Genomic DNA, 20,525 nt, shown 5'->3' with positions numbered 1-20,525 from the left:
CCCTCAGTCCCTTTAGCCAGGTTAATGAGAACAAGCACTAGTACCGGCCCTCCAGCCAAGGAGCCGATCAAGGCACAGCTCTCGACCTGTAGGACTGGGCCAGGCCTTGTCGAAGAGCAAAAGCATTCATGGCATTCTGCATCTTGATGTGCTATGCTGTCCTCTGCATCAGACCTCTCCAGGGTGACAGTCTGTAAGGACAGCTGAATCTGTCCTAACTGGTTGCTTCTCTCATTGTCATTTTGCTAAGCAGTGTTTGTCACTTATATTTGGTTTATTTGGTTTTGGGGGTAGAAGACAAGTTATACATTCGTGTAATTATGATAGAGAAGTATAAGAACACAGAACACCAAACCAAAAAAAAAGTAAGACCAAACCAAAAAAAGTAAGCTATAGTTCAGAGCTGTTCTATTCCATTTACTATGCAAAGCCAATCTTGGCGTTTGCAACTCTCAGCCCTTTTGAGTATTCTTGCAGTGTTCACCTTTTCCTCCACCACTTTTTTTTTCTTCTTTTTTTTCTGGTTTATTTCTATCTATTACAAATGTATAAGAAATCCTCCATCAACGCTGCTGATAGCAGCAGAACCTTGAGAAATATACCTTTGGTTTGCCTCAGAAAAGGAACACATATTGTACTGTAAAGTTTATAAAATTGGTGCAAAACATTGTAATAATGTTACAATACCAGTTTTAAGAGTTCAGTGACTAATGGGGAGCCGATGGGATACATGCAGAACTGTGAAAGCGATCTCACTTTGCCAGCTGTACACGTAGACTGTAAATCATTTCTGAACTGTGAAAGCGATCTCACTTTGCCAGCTGTACACGTAGACTGTAAATCATTTCTGAACTAAGGCTATCATCTCAGTTTATCTGTTGAGGTCAACTAGGAAACCCTAGAATATACCTTGATTTTTGCAAAAAAACAAAATAGGGGGAGGGGTTTCTTCAGCATTTCAGTCCACGAGTAACAGTATCCTAACAGGCAAAGTGTTCTCTCACTGTCAACTTTTTTTGGTTTGGTCTGACAGAATGATTGAATGCTTTTGTACTAAAATCAGAGCCTTAAAAACAAGCATTTGGTGAGATTGTAAAATGGTGTGCCACTTTGGCAAAACAGTCTGGTGGTTGGTCAAAATGCAAAACATTTTTACTCTGTTACTCAACAATTCTACCCTTAGGAATATAACCTCAAACTACTGAAAATGTGCACCTATGAAACATGTACATGAAGGTTTACAGCAGTGTGTTGCTAATAGTAAAAAAGTTAAAACAACTCAAATAGCTATCAAATACTGGAGAGAAATAAAATGTGGCTTATTCATACAATAGAATATTATTAAGACATAAAAATGAATGAGAAACTAACAGATTAAATGACTTTGGTGAACCTTCATAATTTCATTTGTAGATCTTTCCATTTCTAATTTATAAATACATTTGGGGTTATAAAATATAAATGTACTGCCTCCTGTCAACATTGTATACTTCTATTTGATGATTTCTGTGTCAAACATTATATGGAAATGTTTCCAAGTATTTTCTGTATTAACTGTGAATGAATAGAACAAAATAAATTGCCTGTGATGGGAAAAAAATAAAAAAATAAAATAAAATAATAATAAAAAAAAAAAAAGAACACAGAACACAACAGTAGTTTCTGTTGCAATGTTTGATGCAAGGTAGAGATTCTCATCCTTCCTTATGCTCTGACCCTGTAATACAGTTCTCTTGTTTACGTGATCCCCAACCATAAACTTATTTTCGTTATTACATGTAAATATCTGTGTTTTCTAGTGGTCTTAGGCGACCCCTGTAAAAGGATTCAACCCACAAAGGGGTCACAGCCCACAGGTTGAGAACCGCTGAAGTAGCGGCACTTGTAGCTGTATCCCTGTCCTCACCAGCCAGTGAAACTCGGTTGGCCCTTCTTCACCTCTCCTCATCCTCCTTTCTGAGCCTCTCAGAGCTCACTTTCCACTTTTAAATAAACTTTTTTTTTTTTTTTTTTTTTTTTTTTTCATTTTTTCAAGACAGGGTTTCTCTGTGTAGCTTTGCACCTTTCCTGGAACTCACTTGGTAGCCTAGGCTGGCCTCGAACTCACAGAGATGCACCTGTCTCTGCCTCCCGAGTGCTGGGATTAAAGGCATGCGCCACCACCGCCCCGCAAATAAACTTTTTTATGACACAGACTTTGCAGATTCTTAGTTGTGAGAACATGTGATGATGCACTTTGGTGTGCTCTGAGCTGTCATTGATGTCTGACCCTGTCAGTGCTCATCTTGGGGCCACCAAATGCTTTTGGCCTTAGATGACCTTCTGAAGGGATCTCTTTAATCTGATGTCACGTGTCTAATTCAAATGCCAGTTCAGGGCATGCAGAATAGACTAGTCCCAGCCAAAGAGCAGTTTTAAATGTGTCTTTTATCATCTGGTTTAGAAGATTTTTACATGGCACCTTTACGAACTGCTTTAGAATTACACTTCTATATAATTGTAAGTGCTGTTGGAAGGTTTGGGTGATACTGTCTCTTCAGGCATTCACATTTCAAAGGAAACATTTGATAATCCGATTCAAGGTTTTTATTCTTTGCCAAATTTGGGCTTGCCCCAGCCACAGCTGTCAGTTAAAGGAGAATTTGCTTCATTAAAACTCTATTAGAGCAGAACTAAACAGTCTTTGTGTGGAGTGACCCTGCATGTGATGTCGTACAGAGGCAAAGCCCGGAGTGTGGGTTAGCAGGGCAGAGTCTGCACCTAAGTAGCTTGACAGCAGTCAGGAACTCTCTTTAGGGCCACTTGGGGGCTTGGGTTTGTGATCTTTTGAACTTCCATCTCATGTGAAAAAGCATAAGACTGAAATAAAGCATTTTCCAACTTAAAAAGTGCCATGAGTTTTAAGTTAGTGAAACTCTGGCCAAATAGATGAGAAGATAGTATTAAATGCTGTTGTCAGCTCTGAGATGGCAGTGAGTACGCTTGTTGATGCAAACAGTGGAAAGCCCCACTTTGCTGTGCCTGACAGCTTAATGACCCAACCTGACCCAACCCCAGAGGTGTGGCCCTCTGAAAGAAAACTGCCAGAGGAGCAGCCTTACCCCGAAGGTCTGGCAACAGAGCTCGTCATAAGCCAGTTCAAGAGCTCAGGGACAGTTTATTCAAAAAGACTGTTATCTCAAGCTTTTTCACATTTTAGTCGGTAAAAGCAGTAAGGTGCTTTATCCATTGTTCCAGGTCTGAGCACCTCTTGATAAATAACACTGGCAAATGGGACTGTGTAAGTAAAGTAGACCTAAGTAAAGTAGTATCTGTTTACTTACGTGGTTTTCTTGTTGTTACAGCTGACATGGGCTTTGCCCGATTATTTAATTCACCTTTGAAGCCTTTAGCAGATTTGGATCCAGTGGTTGTAACATTCTGGTACCGAGCTCCAGAATTACTCCTTGGAGCACGACATTATACCAAAGCAATTGGTGAGTAGGGCTATTAAAGTTATAGTACTTTAAAAATTTTTTTCTGTGAAAGAGACATTTTTGTACATGTTTAAATCAAATAATAGATCAAATTCTAAAAACAAAAACCCAGAATTCCACCATCCATATATATGCATTAGTACCCAGGAGCATGGAATTGCACACGTCTCTTTACAAAAAAGGTTCAGAATGTTTTGAGTAAAAATTTTAATTTTATTTGAAAAGAGAAAATAAAAATTTTAAGTTCTGGAATTTCATACAAATGTTCTTTCTGCCACCAAAAGAAATGCTAACATCTAAAAGGTACCTCCAAAATTACAGAAGGAAGATATGCACACTTGGGGAGTTAGGGCTTTCTCAGGGTCAGGAGCGTGGTTCTCTTGCTTCCCGTGTCCCTGATGTCAGCTGGGTTAGTGGTGTCCCGGCACAGCAGCTCTCTGTTCCTCACTGTCTGCCATTGCGAGTTGTGGATAGCTCACTTAGTACAGCGGGTGGAGCAGGGCCACAGCCCTTTGTCTGCCCCATCTTACTGCGGAGTGTCACTGTGAGGACTGTTCCGCAGTGGGCCTGCCTCTCCTTCATGTGGACGGCCTTTGGCTTGCAGCCACTCTTCCCCTGTGCTGTGTAACCTCGGCCTCCCCCACACCTCCCTGCGACAGTTTCCTTCTTATTCCTCCAGACTGTTGTGCTTTCTGCATCCTGTGATTGTATCTTTCATTTCCTCCTCCTGCGGCTTTCTTTGGAAGAAAGAAATCTTATCTTAGAGGTGAATTGTCGAATTGGTAGTATGTCTGGAAAAGACCTTTATTTACTTGGTGGTTTAGAGTCATAGGTATCCAGTTGTGCTCTGATACTTCTTTTGCCTTTTTAGGTAGAAGTGTGTCTAATCCAGTCTCAAGCCAGACTTCTCAGATTACTGTGGATCACCTAGGCTTGTCCCTTTCTGAAGACAAATGCCATTTCTCATTTCCACATTTGACAGTGATTTTCTGGACACAGTCATTCAGCTCATATCGAGTATGTCTGGGCAATTCTTAAAGTATATGGTCCTTTGATTTCCCTTCAGACTTTCTTTATTCTCTCTTCCTGAATGTACTGTTAGGAGATGCTGAGCCTTTTGGTGTTTTCCAGTGTGCTTTTCTGCCTTTCTTAGGTGCTCCTTGTCTGACTATGAATCTTTTGTGGCATCTTGTATTAGGTTCTAGAAAGAAAAGCTTTTCTAGTATCTTTGAAGACAGGGATTGCAGCATTTGTTTGTGGTTTGCAGTGTGCCCTGAGTTATTACCTGTCTGGTCTTTTTTGTTGAGTTGGAAGATAATTGTACCGTGGTCCTTTCAAAGCTTCTGGACCTGCTTCTTAGTGCCATTAACCCTGAAGCCTTGAGCACACTGAAGCTCACTGTTTTACTCAGGGCCTGTCTGCACATCCATTTTGGGGGGCTGGAGCCTGGACAGGCTGAGGGACAGGCTACAGGTTCACGGACATTTTCTTGTGGCACTTCTTGAAGCAGTTTTGCTTGCAGATGTAGCAGGAAGTCTGGACCTCTGTATCTTCATCTTGGTCACCACACCCGTGAAAGACATTTCTTGTCTGTAGGTGCCCTCTGTGTTTTCTTTGGGTGTTTTGAAGCCATGTTCTTGTAGTAGTGAGGAAGTTGCTTCTTGCCAGTTTCTTCCAGCACTCCCCTCTTCTGTGGGCTGCTGTTAGTAAACACGCTCAGTCTGAAGGTCAGCTGTCTCCTCAGCAACCTGAGGAAAGAACCTGTTTTCTTCCCGGGCTCTGTTTTCCATTTGCATTTCATTTCTTCTCTGTTGTAAGTGTCCCTTGATTGCTTAGGTAACCCCTGGGTGCTCTGGTAGATCATGGGATACGTAGGTTGGTGGTTATGCTTTGCTGGTTCTTTAACAGTCAGCTGTCATCCCCAGGGAGACCAGATGCCAGAATGGGAGAGTCTCTTCTGGAGCCAGTCAGATTTAAGAACCTCCTGGCTTTTGGCCCAGTTGCTGTATATCCAGCATCTGAGGGCATTGGTGGACAGTGGAGAGAAGGGGCAGCTGGTGTTGAAACAGTAGTCCTTCCCAGTTTGACATGTCCATAGAGTTCTGTAGGACTGCTCAGTTCTGTGTGCTGCTCAGGCACCATGCTGTTGACCGAGGTCTTTTTCGAGCTCTTTCATCTGCCTTCGATGGTCCAGAAACATCTGCTGCATCTGTGTACCTTCAGTCAAAATACTGTCTTCTCCAGAGAGCTTCCTGGATCATGCCATCTGAGATAACCTTCCTCCCTCACCCTCATCACATTCTCAACTTTTCTGTTTGTTTTGTTGTTGTTTGTTTTTCAAAATAGAGTTACCCCTTGCAGCTTTCTCTGTAGACCAGGCTGGCCTTGAACTCACAGAGATTCATCTGCCTCTGCTTTCTGAGTGCTGGGATTAAAGGCGTGCACCACCACCACCACCACCACCGCCACCACCACCACCGCCACCACCTGGCCACAATCTCACCTTCTTGTCAGCTTTGCACCAAACAGTATCTAGAATCCACCAAACAGACCTCACCTTACTGTTGTCTGCCACAGCCTGCTAGCGCTTCGTCTCTGTTGACAGGTGAACCTATCTTGTCTAAAACTATGGATTTATATTTGTTAAGATTTTGCTCATATTTCTGTGTAGTCTCCAGATGGATATGGGAGGGATGTTGCCATCATCCTCTGAGTTAATCTTGAATCCATCATGGCTAGCTTCTTAGCAAAAACTTTATGTTCGCTAATGTTCTTAGCTGCTTTGAGGTCACATTTTATAGAGAAACAATTATAAAGATAAGTCAGATGTGAAAAATCTCCCTACCTGCAGCTTTGTATAAATCTAAAATTATTCCAAAATATTTACTTTTTAAAAACCAGGGGAAAAAATAGAAAAAATATTTAAACTATTAACTGTTTTTGAATATGTGCTGTTATCTCAACACATTTGAATCTTGTGAAAATTCTCTTAAAACACATTGAAGATGGCTTTCTCAGTTAATATGATAGTTATTTTTTCCTTACCAAAGAATTGAATATTTCAAAGCATTGTTGCTTTTGGTAGGATCTTAGGTTGTACACATAGTGGTGTGATTGCCAAAGTTTAGCCCTCAGTGTACGGAGCACCTGAGACTTCATCTGTTTCTCCCCTTCTATAGTCCAGCAGTTTTAATTGCCTATCCAACTTGAGAAGAGTACAGCTTTAATTGTATTTATTTCTCTCCTCCCTCCTCCTCTACACAAAAATAGGGAGATGGTGCATAAACTTGAATATGAATGCAAGTTCTGGACCTTGTCCCTACGAGTTTTCAACCTCCACGGAGGAAAGGAGAAGTATATACACAGGGATTTTGTCAGTTTTGTGGCAAGTGGCTCCCCATAGGAATGGTGGGCTTCACTGCTGACCCCTGGAGAGCAGGTTCAGTCAGACACACCATCTGGTCCTTCGGTGCCTATGAAAGTGCTGGAGTCCAATGCTGGCATCACCATTAACTCTCAGAGTTGTATGGCTTTCTGTAGAAATGTTTGCCTTCTGCAGTAAGAGTCACATAGGGAACTGACTTGGTTACAGATGACTGGAATCAAGGCCAGTGCTATTCAGCAGTGGTGATCCCTGCCTGTGCATACCTGATTTAGCCACAGTGCCTTTTGGAGAGCACTTCATTTCTATAAACACATCACCTTAACGAGCTATAACATAGGTGTCTTTCTTAGCTGTTGTTTATGTCTGAGAGATCATACACTTGCCATTTTCAGTATTTTTAAATAAAAGTGAGGTAGTATTAAGAGGAAACTTTGAGTTCTAGTTTCTGCTTCATAGTTTCATTCCTACTCCTCACCTCTATTGGTAACTTAAGGCTTGTTCAGTGAAGTACTCAAATTCTCCACACCATTTAAAGATTCCTGCTGGGAATGCTATCTAGCATTTGGACTTGGCTGTCTGGTAGCTAAAGAGTAAGCAGCTGCAGTGCCCTTGGAGTTAGACTCACAACACTTAGAGCATGTGCTCCTGTCCATCTTCATAGTGTCATTCAGAAGGGGGGGGGGGGTCCGTGCTGGGATTCGGCAGTTGTTGTTAAACTGAAGAGGAGAGTGCGCAGGGAAATACCTGCTTGATGATGGTAAACTGCCAAATTCCCAAACTCCACTACAAACAGATTTCAGTGCTATGCACATCCGTCCATGTGGACAGCACTGGAAGCTGAATCATTCAACCAGAGAGAAAAGAATGGGCTTAGTGAGCATGTTATCTAGGAGACAAAGACTTGAGTGTTTGGGTTTTCAGTTTTGTTTGTTCGGTGTTAGGGAGAAAACTCAAGGAGAAGTATGATCAGTCCCCAATGAACTGTCACCAGAACTAAAAGTTTCACTGAAGTGTACAATTGAGCCCAAGTGCTCCTCCTCCAGTGGCTGAGTGTGCGCTCATTGCATGAGGTAAAACAGGGAAAGAAGGGATACTTACATATTTTCCTTCTGTCAGAGTCGTCTGTGTGGGGGACAGGTACAGCATCTGACTAGCTACACACAGCTGCTGGAGAAGTGGCTGGGCTTTTCTCGGGGAAGGAGTTAGGCAGGCAGCTAAACAGGCACGAGAGAGCCTTCCGTGAATTCGGCTTATTTTGAAGCATTTGAGCAAGGAAAAGAGAGACCTTCTGGAAAGACTTAGGGAGTTTAGGGATAAATATCCAGTCATCTGACTAGAGTTTGTGGTTGGTGATTAGATCAAAACTGTGAAGGTGAAGGGTAGAAGACTGGCAGACAGGAGACAGACGCAGTAGTAAGGTTAGAGATGGCCAGGCTTCAGTCACCACGGTCCGTCAGCTGTTGTTCTGCCCAGCGTGCTTTTCCTTCGAAAGAGAGTGCCTGTTACGGAGAAACACGACCCTTAGTAACCAACCAGGTGAATCGTTACTGTCTTCGGAGTATATTATGAGTTGAATTTTAAGTGTGCAAGATGATTCATTTCCCATTTTTTAATCCTTTTAAGCTCACCTGTCCATGAAGTGGTTAACATGATCAAAGGTTAGGTTTATATGAGGAAGCTAAATATATAAAACACAGAATTATTAGCTTTCCTGTGTACTCTGTGATACTCAAACAAAATACTTCAATCTGTTTCTTGATACAACTTTTTCTCCATATAATAGTATTGACCCTCTTTGTTTTCTGATATGAAAAAATTATGTGATTAAAAAAATCATTGTCAAATTATGAATCCTTATGCAAGTAGATTAATTTGTCACTCCAAAACGTAAATGTGATAATTTATATATAATATGAGAATTTTGTTATGAAAATATTAAAAAATCATAATTGTAATAAATGTTCCAGTGTTGAAGTTTAGAAATTCTCATAATTAACACTTTTTTTCCCTCATTTCCTGCTTAAGTAATAGTTTCTCAAGTGCCTGAGATGTCAGCTTCAATATAGAATGAGTTTTGTAATTTGCCCCTGTGGTTATTCACGTTTGCCCCAGGTTTTGTGTAGGTCATTCAGAACTCACCTGTTGAGCATCTGCAGCGTGCACAACACTATACTAAATATAAGTGAGACAGCACCCTCAAAGGAGCTGTGTGCCAAGGATGCTTGCAGCTTCCTGCTCTAAGAAGGCATAGAGCTCTTGTCTCTGTTAATAGCTCTTTGGAGCACAAACAAATTTGGTATGGATGAAAGTGAACTCACGTCTTGTGAATGAAAGAAACTTACTTTGCAATTTGTCTGCTGTAAATAATTGTTGCTAATTTTTAGCCTGCATACCCATTTTGAAGATAGGTTTGGTTTTTTCTTCTTGTGTTCTAATTAACTTTGCAAAGGTGCTGCTGCTGCTGTAGCGTAAAGAAGTGAGATCGAATACTTGTCTTTCTTGTTAGTGTTAGCACAGATGATACTTAATAGACTTTAGCAGGTGAATAAACAAGATAAAATTATTTTATCATGAAAAAAAAAATCCTGTATTCTGGCAAGTGCCCAGTTTCAAGGGTCATGTAAATTTTCTGTTCGTTTTGTTTTAATTTCATTTGTTTGTGGTCCCCATGTTCCATATGCAGACTGTATAGCAACGATAATGTTTGAAGCATTTAGAACTCACCTAGATCCAGCAAATAAACAGAGGCTTCTACGAAGTCCCTGGGTGGATGAGATATCATAGGAATGAAAGCTTGGTGGGTGGGGGTGTATTTACAGGGTCCTGTGGTATTTAGTGGTTATATTTGCCCAGGGATTACTATTAATGTGCAAGAAACAGAGAAAAAAGAACACTCCCCATTAAATTAAAAATGCATTTTCTTTTGGAAAGAAGCACTTTATTTTCCTCCTTTTTCTTTTTTCCTTTCCTTTTTCCTTTTTATTTTCTCTTTCCTATTTTTGTTTTTGTTTTTCTTTTCTTTTTCTTTTAAAGATATTTGGGCTATAGGGTGTATATTTGCAGAACTACTAACGTCAGAACCAATATTTCACTGTCGACAAGAGGACATCAAAACTAGTAACCCTTATCACCATGACCAGCTGGACAGAATATTCAATGTAATGGGATTCCCTGCAGGTACAGCTTGCTTTTGTCGTTTGTTCTCAATCACTGTTGTTTGGTGTCTCTGGAAAGGCTGTGTTTTTGGCTTATGAAAGCTTGTATTACATGATTCTTAGTTTTTTATAACTTTCATTTTTCAAAGAATCAGAGAAATAGCAAAATGCATAGATTTCAAATATTAGCATTAAAATACTTAGGAGTTTTTTTAATTCAATGAGATTTTTGTTTGTTTCATTTTGGTTTGCTGTTTTGTTTTGTTGTTTGGTATTTGAGATGATGAGATATGTACAAAGGCTAGGTTAGCGATTAACTTGATACCTTTTATTCCTGCCAGTGTAAACTAAAATAAGCAGTAGAAGGTTTTTTCTGGCAGCACATCTCAGAGCTGCTGCTTGAGTACAAAGGCTGAAGGTTATGGTTCCGGAGAGTGCTGTGCAGAACCACATCCTGTGGAATAACAGCTCTCCTGCTCTCTCACTCTGTCATTATTATTATTATTATTTTAATGTTTTGTAAAACAGCCAGGATGTGAGCGAAAGTCAAGAGGCATGGATTTTATAGCAGAGAGAAAATGTATGGGTGTTCCCCTCTCTGGAGTTAACATCTCTCTGGGTACATCCTGGATCCTAATTATACTACAAAACAGTAATTCACCAGCCGCCAAAACCTGCCCAGGGGTCCAGAATAATAAAAATGTGTGGAAAGCACCTAAATGATGTTGGCTAGTCGAGTATGTGATTGAAATCATGTCCTATTGGGGGTGCTCTTTAGGTCACTACAGCTTAAGACTGATAGAGCTACCTGGAAGCTTTCATTCCATGGTTCCTGGTAGGTTGTTAATTATCAGCAAATGCAGAACAAGTACACAGACTTCCCTTCTCCAGAATCACCCACTAGTTTGGGGAAGACCTCATTGGAATAAGAATTTCATTTACTCATTATACGTTGGGGTGCTAATGTGATCCAGTTTCTATATTGAGTAAAATGAATTGACATAGTGGCACACACCTTTAGTCCCAGCACTTCAGAGGCAGCAGCAGGTGAAACTCTGTGAGTTCAAGCCAGCTTGATATATGTAGCAAGTTTCAGGACAGAGCAACATAATGGAGGGTCCGTCTCAAAAAAAAAAAAAACAAATTAGACAGACAGACAGACAATAGACATCGACTCTTGCCTTCTTAAGCATTTACATTGTTAGGATGTTGTGAGAGTAGACATGGCTTGAGTGGCTAGAGAGGAGTTACTTCTTCCTTCTTGTATCCAAGTTAGTTACTATTTCTGAGGCCTGTGGGAAGGAGATATGGGACTGATTGGGAGTCATGAGGACCACAGTCAGGGATGATGCTTGGCATGGGTTTAATAGTTAAGATGGCTCGGGTAACAAGAAGCCAGAAAAAGCAAGCAGTGAACTCGGATCCGTAATAGACACTTGAATCGTGGGCAGAGTTTTGTACTCTGCTTCAGAAAGGTTAGTGTGGCTGTGGAACATTAAAAATTTCAGCGAGAGTGGCTAACTGAAGTCAGGAAATCAGCCGCATGTAACAGTACCACAGCCGTAACGACATAGTAAGGTCAATATATAACGTTCTTTAAAAAGTATATTATTGAGGGAAAACTAAATGGTTAGCCTAAGACTTTTTAGCTTGAGAAGTTGGCACAGCAGAGAAATTGGAGCAAATAAGTAGTTGAGGAGAAAATTTCCTTTTAAAGTTCAAGTATATATTTAGTTTACACCAGGTGATGTCTGTAGATGATACATAACCAGCATTCCCAGCTGCCTGGTACAGTCTGTGCACCTAGCAGATCCTTGATAACAGCCACTGACAGCTTCGGAAAGGGCAGCTTAGTTCGCCTATGTCCACAGCACTTATGCTGCCTCGGACTAACTGGAGCGTCGTCGTTGTCTCCGTGGCTCACACTTTATTGAACAGTAATACTAGGAGTAGCCATGGTACCGGAATCTGTGCTGTGTCCCACCATTTGCCTTAGTAATGTGAGGAGGAGCTTTAAGAGTATGAAAGGAGGGCTGTTGTTAGAAAAGTGTGATGAGCCCGTCAGAGAAAAGATCTTAGATTTCTCAGGTAAAGATACTGCTTGCTGATGGAACCAAGAAATTTGATGAATGAGGAGAAGTAAGTGGCTTTACTAATAGAAATAGGACTATTTAGTAGCAAATGTCTATTTGTGATCCATTTCCTTTTAGTGTTAGAATGCTACTGGCAGGTCATAGTGGAAGAGAGCAACAGGTGTAGGCTGACACTTGAGTAGATGTAGAGCTGGAAGGCCACGGCTTGTCCTTACAGCTCAGGATGTAGCTACAGCTGAGCACTTCCTGTGAGAGCCAGGCTCTTAGAAAGCGCTCAGAGTAAGGTAACCTTTGTTAGCATTCTTGAGACTTAGATCCTAGGCGACATAAACATTTATCAATGTATTTCACAGATAAAGATTGGGAAGATATAAAAAAGATGCCCGAACATTCAACATTAATGAAAGATTTCAGAAGAAATACGTAAGTTGGAAAGAAAATGGACACTTTGTTGATTTTTAACTTTTCCAGTATAGTCATAATAAAATTAGATGTTCGGCATGCCACAGCATTCACTTAAGCTTATTAAAGAATTTTACTTACTCATAAATGCTGTTATGTTGTTAATTCTCATTTTGAAGATAAATGGACAGAGAGGTGACTCTCAGCAGCAGCTGATTTGGAGACCAGGGAAAATCAACTCATTTCTTTCCATTTTTAGTACTTTCTGGAAGCCAGACATTAGTGGGAAATACCACAGCCAAGAAAAGTACAAATATACAAGCCTTGCTGATGGTCACTTGCCCACCCATTTAAAGTGTATAGAATTGAAAGCAAGTATTAATAAGGGGGAAGTGAATGTTTCACTTTACTTAGCTGCAAGACCAGGGGTAGGCAAAGTCCAGTATTTACACATATAACAAATGAATTTTAACCTTATACTGGCACAAATGTTATTTAAAATAATTATTAAGAAATAATCATCCTATGGGGAAAATACTATCCATGATGTAGTCATGAAATTGTCTTGAATTCCATCATCAGTTCCCACTCCTGGAGTGACTAGTGTGGCTCAATTGGTAGAGCGCTTGCTTTGCATGCATGAAGCCCTGGGTTTGATCCCCAGCAATGGGCTTGGTGGCACATGCCTGCAATCCCAACAGTAGCACCAGATGTTCAAGGTCATGCTCAGTTTTGTAGTGAGTTTGAGACCAGCGATACCCTGTCTCAAGAGAAAGAAAAAGAAAAAAATCAACAAGTCATTATTATAGCTGGGTATGGTAGTGCACACCTCTAATCTCAGCACTTGAAGTAGAGGCAGGAAGGTCAGAACTTCAGGGTCATGCTACATAGAGTTGGAGGCCAGCTTGAGCTACATGAAACTATATCTTAAAAAACAAAAACATCCAAAGACTAGTGTGGAGATTGAATGAAGCATAAAATTGGCTTAAGGCTTCTATTTTATGTTGCTTAGAGCATCTTCGATGTGTGTTCCATATTGGTTTTGATGAAAACAGTTGTGTGTGGGAAGCTATTAGCTGATATAAAATTCAGCTCTGATCTAATGTGGATGTTTCGTGGTGTTTCTCTTTCAGGTACACCAACTGCAGCCTTATCAAGTATATGGAAAAGCATAAAGTTAAACCTGATAGTAAAGCATTCCACTTGGTAAGCCTGAGACAGCAGCACAAATCAGAGCGATTTCCAAAAGTTACAAAAACTACAAGAGAAAGCTCTCCTGCCCTCCAGAGACCCCATCTGCTGATTGCTTTGCACTTTAGTTCTTCTCATGCATTGCTGGGAATGGAGTCCAGTCCTTGTCCTCCTTAGATAGCCACCTTGAACAACACCTAGAGCTTTATACTGTCAGCTACTTACAGATGACTTACAAAAGCTCAACTCCTAAGTTACCTCATCCAAGTGAGTCCTGAAAGCCCTTTGATGACAGTCTTACTCCGTTTTCTGGAGAAATGGCATGCTTGTTGTGTAAATGGACACAGGCTGGACTCTAAAAGAGCCAGTGCCCCAGCAGGGTGGTCGGATCCAGCTGGTGCTCTTTGTTTATAACAGTGTGACACTATAACTGGAAACGCTTTTCAGTTTGGTGTTCCCACGGAAGGTTTGTAACGTATGACAGGTTTCGGGACGCATGCATGTCGCTTGGCCTAAGATTTCTTTTAAGATGTCTTCCAGTGTACTCTTAGATGGGTATTCTTTGTCTTTCCTTCACAGCAGCTCTTCCTCCTCTGCTTATGCTCTGTCTTCTTCCTCCACTGTCTCTGCTTCTCTGTCATTCTCTGGCTATTAGATCAGGGTTTGCAAGGCAGTGCCTACCTTGCCACGTTACCACATCCAAAATGTATGGTGACAATTTATTCAAATGTATTTGCAACAAGACCCAAATTGGGAAATTAAGTCAAATCCTTTGAGATCCAAGACTTATGGATCCTAACAAAATATGGGCAGATGAAAAGGCATTATTGGGACTGCCATGCCCATCCCCAAGTCCCATGCCTTCCTTATAATCTAAGATTGGTGGACCCTGAGAGGCTGTCCTTGTAGCTTAATGTGTTGATTTTTTTTTTTTTTTAAATAACCCCAGGACCTCATGTGTGCCTGCTTTACTTCCAGGCTGTACCCCAGCTCTGTCTGATTTTATTGGGCCAAGTGTCTTAATTATTGATAATCTCAGTCTCATCCAGAAGCTCTAATTTAATCCCACTGAAAGTGTTGGGTTTTTGTTTGTTTGTTGTTTGTTTGTTTGTTTGGTCTTTCAAGATAGGGTTTCTCTGTGTAACCCTGTCTGTCCTGGAACTCTTCTGTGGAGACCAGGCTGACCTCAAACTCACAGAGATCTGCCTGTCTCTGCCTCTGAGTGTTGGGAATAAAGGTGTGCGCTACCACTGCCTGGCCAAGTGTTGGTATCTTAAAGAACATACCCAAAAGGGTTTTTTTTTTCCTTTCTAAGGTACTTCCACAGACATGATTAAAGATCATTAAATTAAATGACTCTTAACTTTCCCTGCATTTTAAAGATATTTTTTATGGCCTTTTCTCTTTTATGAGTTATCACACTAAATCTCAGTTTATCTATTAGTTTATTACTTCTCAACCCAAGTCCAGCTGGAAATGAAAGTCATTGGGTTCCTGTTCATGTCTGTCTGGCTCTGGGCACAGGGCTTAGCTTTCTATCTGTCAGGCTCTAGGAATAGGGCTCAGCTCTATCTGTCAGGCTCTAGGAACAGGGCTCAGCTCTCTATCTGTCTGGCTCTAGGAACAGGGCTCAGCTCTATCTGTCAGGCTCTAGGCATAGGGCTCAGCTCTATCTGTCAGGCTCTAGGAACAGGGCTCAGCTCTATCTGTCAGGCTCTAGGAATACTGGAAACAAGCTATGGTAATTGGTACTATTTTTACTCTCCATCTGGACAGATATGGTTACAAAGAGGTGAACTGACCTGCCAGGTACCCTCAGTCAATAAATTCTAAGTCAGGCTTTGAACTCAGCAGTTGAGGAGGGCAGTCACTAGCTCCATGTGCCTCTTGAGCACTTGATTACCTGGTATGGCTGCAAGAAGTGCTTTTTAAATTATAATGCAGCTGTGCTGAATTTATATACAAATCTACTGACTGCATGTGGCTTGTGCATTGTTTATATTCCAACACTTTTTCTTAAAAAGAGTAGGAAATGCAAGTTTAGTTGTTCTGAATTGTGTGGATAACGAAGGGAAGAGCACTGGGGAGGGTCAGGCAGTGTAAGTGTAGTCACATGAGCTGATTGTGTGCGCTGTGGCATTAATAATTGTGTTTCATTCCTGATCATTTGGGAGAGAAACTACCATTCATATATAGTGTTAGTTTTTAGAAGTATGTCATCCCCCTAGGTACTGACATAGAACTTTAGGGACAGTACACTAATGTTTTTGTGGGAGCACATACTGATAATTCTGTGACTTGTGATTTCAGCTTCAGAAGTTGCTCACTATGGACCCAATAAAGCGAATTACCTCAGAGCAGGCCATGCAGGACCCCTACTTCCTAGAAGACCCACTTCCCACGTCAGAGTAAGTGGTGGCTTTGCTGACTTCCTGACTGTTGGCGTCGTAAACGCTCGTCCTGGTTGTCACACCAAGTTCCCTTGCCTCTGAGGGACCTGAAGAAACAGCTTTACTGATTTCATGTGTCGTTTTGGGTCTTTGTGGTTCAGAGGCAATGCTGAGATGGATTCTTTTCAACGGTCATCCATTTACTAGAGATGGGTTTGCTCCGCTGTGGCCCGGCTCCTTCTGCTCACTGCACTGTGTAGGCCTGGCTGCACCCAGGGACGGCCTCTTTCCCCACTTTGTTTTAGCTGAAGAAGGGCAGCTAAAACACTGGGCAGTAGTAGATACTTTGTTTGCACTAATGAGAGCTGTGCTGTTGGGTGATTGCGGTTACACGGGGAAGAGCCTTCCAACCACCTGCTGCAGTGCCATTGGTTAAAGGGTTCTTTGCCTCAGATTGCGGGAAAGATGCTTATATCTGTAACTATGGAGACAGAGTCCTGTCTTCTTAGAAAGTGACAGTGAGTCACCTAAGCCAAGCACTGGAAATACCAGGCAGCGTGTGAGACAGCTCTTTTCTTTTCTCTTGTGAATAGTGTTTTTGCTGGTTGTCAGATCCCTTACCCCAAACGAGAATTTCTAACAGAAGAGGAACCTGATGACAAAGGAGACAAAGTAAGTATTAAATTACAGTCAGTAGTGCCTTCCTTATGCGCCTCTGGGACCTTTGGGATGTGGCCACCTCTGGTTCTCCCTCTGAGTTGAACTGTGTCTTCTGTTGAACCAATTGAGAAGAACCAGCAGCAGCAGCAGGGCAATAACCACACGAACGGAACTGGCCATCCAGGGAACCAGGACAGCGGCCACACCCAGGGGCCCCCCTTGAAGAAAGTGAGAGTTGTCCCTCCTACCACTACCTCAGGTGGACTCATCATGACCTCCGACTATCAGGTACTCCAGGTGTCTCGTGCTGACCTGCTCTTCTGGGCTTGCAAAGTGTGGTCTGAAGTAGCCTCGGTGTGCCTGGAAAGCTATGTGAGCGTGGCGTGTTCCGGGTATGGAAGACTACGGACTCGGGAAGTAGAAGGGGTCGGGCATGGAGTGGAAAGTCCGTGGTTGGCAGTCCAGTAACTGGAGAGCTGTAGAGAGGCGGAGGCAGTGCAGCAAGGAGAGCACTCCACGGGAGCATTCAGACCCAGCGCCATGTCAGTGCTGGGCCTGGGGCCGTCTCTCCCTGTCATCGCTCCAGTCATTGCAAAGGCAGAGACCGGAGTCTGGTCAGTCAGGGAACTCAGTTCACATTAGAGACCCTGCTTCAGTATAAAGTGGGAAATAGTCAGCATCAGCCTCTGGCCTACACAGACACACAGACACACAGACACACACACACACACACACACATACACAGACCACACAGACATACACACACACACACACACAGAGACCACACAGACATACACACACACACACACACACACACACACACAGACCACACAGACATACACAGACCACACAGACATACATACACACACACACATACACACACACACATACATAGACCATACAGACATACACACACACACCACATATATACACTCAGATAAACACACCACACATATACACACAGAGACACCATACACACACCACACCACACCACACCACACACATGCGCATACTCATTGAAAACACTTGGCTTCAGTGTTTTTCACCTGTAAAGTGAGATTGGAAAGTCCTCTTAGACATGGCGTGTCTAGCATTTAGCCAGTCATCTGAACTTGGTAAGTGGCTGCTTTTGTTTCTGAATGGCATAGAGTAGTGATCAAGAGCACAGGCTTTCAGCCCTAGCCTTAGCACTTACTTCGTTTAGCCTTGGATAAGAGATCTAGATGTTCTCCATGTCTTAAATGTGAGAAGGAAGGGAAGGTAAAAATTCCCTCTCGCTAGCATCCTCATTTGCAGAGTAGGAAGTGATCAGAGTGTGATGTTTGGGAAGACGGGAGTGGCTGTGTGTGCAGACCGCGGGCCTTCCTGTAGAAGCACGGCATGGATAGTGCTGGCTGTTTGTATTTTGTTGTCGTCATCCTCACTAACACTCTTAGAGTCATCCACAGAACAGTAAGTGCCCTTACATGGTTGGGTGCAGCTCACTAAAGACTTAACTGTGTTCTGGCTTTTGTGCTTGTATGTGTGTGTACTTGGGCACACATGCATGGATGTGGATGTGTGGAGACCCTCAGTTGACATCAGGTGTCTTCCTTGAATTATTTCTTTATTTACTGAGGCAGTGTCTCACACTGAACATGGACTTGCACATGTTGGCTAGTCTAGCTAGCCAGCTGCCCCTGGAGATCCTGTCTCTGCCTCCCAAGTGCTGAGATTACAGATAGCCACCATGCCTACTGGCTTTTAGGTGGATTCTGGATATCCAAACTAAGGTCCTCACACTCATGTCGCAAGATATGATAAAATCTCCCTAGTGGACTGGAGAGATGGCTCAGAGGTTAAGAGCACTGGCTGTTCTTCCAGAGGCCCTGAGTTCAATTCCCAGCAACCACATGGTGGCTCACAACCATCTGTAATGAGATCTGGTGCCCTTTTCTGGCGGGCAGGCAGAACACTGTATACATAATAAACAAACAAATAAATCTTTAAAAAAAAAATCTCCCTAGCATATAAATTGGTGTCTTTTATGTCCTATATTTGACCTTCCTAAAGAGAAGCAAATGGTGGAAGGCTTGGGGTTTTATTTACTTTTGTTCTGTTTTGTTTTGTATGGGCCAGTTGTGAGGCTTTTGTTGTTTATTTGTTTTTATTATTTTAATTTTAAAGCTAGTACCTTGCAGAAACTTTTACATCTTTGCTTCCTTGGAACAACACTTCAATCCCCTGTCGGCCATGCTGGCGTGGGGCCAAGCTACTTCGAGAAGTTCCTGAATCACGTTTTTCCCTCGTCTTCTTTCCAGCGTTCCAATCCACATGCTGCTTATCCCAACCCTGGACCAAGCACATCACAGCCCCAGAGCAGCATGGGATACTCAGCTACCTCCCAGCAGCCTCCACAGTACTCACATCAAACACATCGGTACTGAGCTGTGCTGGAGTCTGTCAGTGCACTGTTGCTCATGCTGTAGGGCTGGCTGCAGCACTGCGGAAACCTGGTGTGGGCCGTGAGAATGTACTGTACAACCACATCTTCACATGTCCAGGAGCCAAGTCCCACCAGGTGTCACAGATCGGGGGGTAGCGTCCAGGTTGTCCCTACGTTTGGAGTTAGACTTGAAAAGAAAGTGCTAGCACAGTTGTGTCGTGGGTTTGCTACTTCCATAGTTTACTTGACAGGGTTCAGACTGACCAAGCATAGTTTTCAGTGACAGTCTGTAGCAGTTGAAGCTGTGAAATGTGCTAGGGCAAGCGTTTGTCCTCGTGTGTGGTGACTTTCCGTGTAACAGCGTTATCTGACCAATAGTACACACAGACGCAAGGTTTAACTGGTACTTGAAACACAGATTATGTTAACAAAATAACTGAGACTTAAAAGATTATTTTGGTACACCTTTCTTTTTAGTGTCTTATCAGTGGGTTGATTCATCCTCTACAGAAATCAGTGTTTTATGACCAAGAATATTGCTTGGATTGTTTAGAAAGTACAGAAGAACCACATAGTTCCTACTGACAGGTTCCAGAACTCCCAAAGATTCATTTCCAACTTAGAGGTTTGTTTTTATTTTCAATCTATGACTTGACTGGTCTTAAAGCTGCTATTTGATAGTAATTAAATATGTTGTCATTGATAGAAACCTGTTTGGTTCAGCAGACAAACTAAAATGATTGTCACAGACAGTGTTTTATTTTTCTCGTTGGTGTTGCTGATTTGTGAGCATGCTTTCAGATGAAAAAAGCATGAGTGGTAACCTCCTTAAAAAGGCACGGCATCCAGTTCACATTCTTTTGTCCTGATTTTAAAGCTGGTTAGTGTAGTGCTATTAAATTTTGTTCAGTTGACTTTCTTTTTAAAAAGTTGTTCGCACATTTTTTTAGGGTGCCCTTACTTCAGCAAAGGAGAAGGAGTAGGAGAGCCTTAGAATTTTTGAGGGAAAAATAAAAAGCTATAACATACAACGTACTGTATCAAACTATTTTACATGAATGACACAAGTATTCTGAATAAAAAAATTGAACATTGTTAAAAACAAGGTGTTATGTAATAAATTTATTTTTCATAAATCAATGTATGGAGTCAGCTATATTTTTTGTACTCACAAAGGGCAAAATTACAACAGAAGGTCTTTTGTTGTCATTTTAAAATGTGCCTCTGCATAGCTCTTCCCTGTCCTCTCTTGGTGTGTCTATGTTCTGATTGTGCTGTGGAGGAGAGCTTAGGCTGAGGTGTGGACTCGAGGTGGCTGCTTAGGCCTGTGGTGCAGGGAGACCCTGTT

The 20,525-nt window shown here is 42.0% G+C and overlaps 1 protein-coding gene across 12 annotated transcripts in view; it reads left to right on the top strand.

The window, feature by feature from the left end:
• The window catches only part of Cdk8 (cyclin dependent kinase 8), a 68,999-nt gene extending 48,682 nt beyond the window's left edge, over positions 1–20,317 (top strand). For 3 of the 12 annotated variants that reach the window (XM_076561319.1, XM_015998285.3, XM_006979641.4), the window contains exons 6-13: positions 3,345–3,476; positions 9,895–10,038; positions 12,463–12,532; positions 13,645–13,717; positions 16,013–16,110; positions 16,686–16,764; positions 16,882–17,040; positions 19,053–20,317. In XM_076561319.1, the coding sequence (XP_076417434.1) occupies positions 3,345–3,476; positions 9,895–10,038; positions 12,463–12,532; positions 13,645–13,717; positions 16,013–16,110; positions 16,686–16,764; positions 16,882–17,040; positions 19,053–19,178 (881 nt within the window). In that variant the 3' untranslated portion in view covers positions 19,179–20,317. Of the gene's footprint in view, positions 1–3,344; positions 3,477–9,894; positions 10,039–12,462; positions 12,533–13,644; positions 13,718–16,012; positions 16,111–16,685; positions 16,765–16,881; positions 17,041–18,918 lie in introns of all 12 variants that reach the window. The other 9 variants (XM_076561318.1, XM_076561316.1, XM_076561317.1 and 6 more) reach the window with 8 other exon arrangements.
• Positions 20,318–20,525: the final 208 nt, after the last annotated feature.

Source organism: Peromyscus maniculatus, chromosome 23, assembly GCF_049852395.1.
Source record: "Peromyscus maniculatus bairdii isolate BWxNUB_F1_BW_parent chromosome 23, HU_Pman_BW_mat_3.1, whole genome shotgun sequence".
Classification (NCBI taxonomy): Eukaryota; Metazoa; Chordata; class Mammalia; order Rodentia; family Cricetidae; genus Peromyscus; species Peromyscus maniculatus.
The sequence above is the reverse complement of the archived record's forward strand: the minus strand, read 5'-3'. Positions and strand labels throughout refer to the sequence as shown.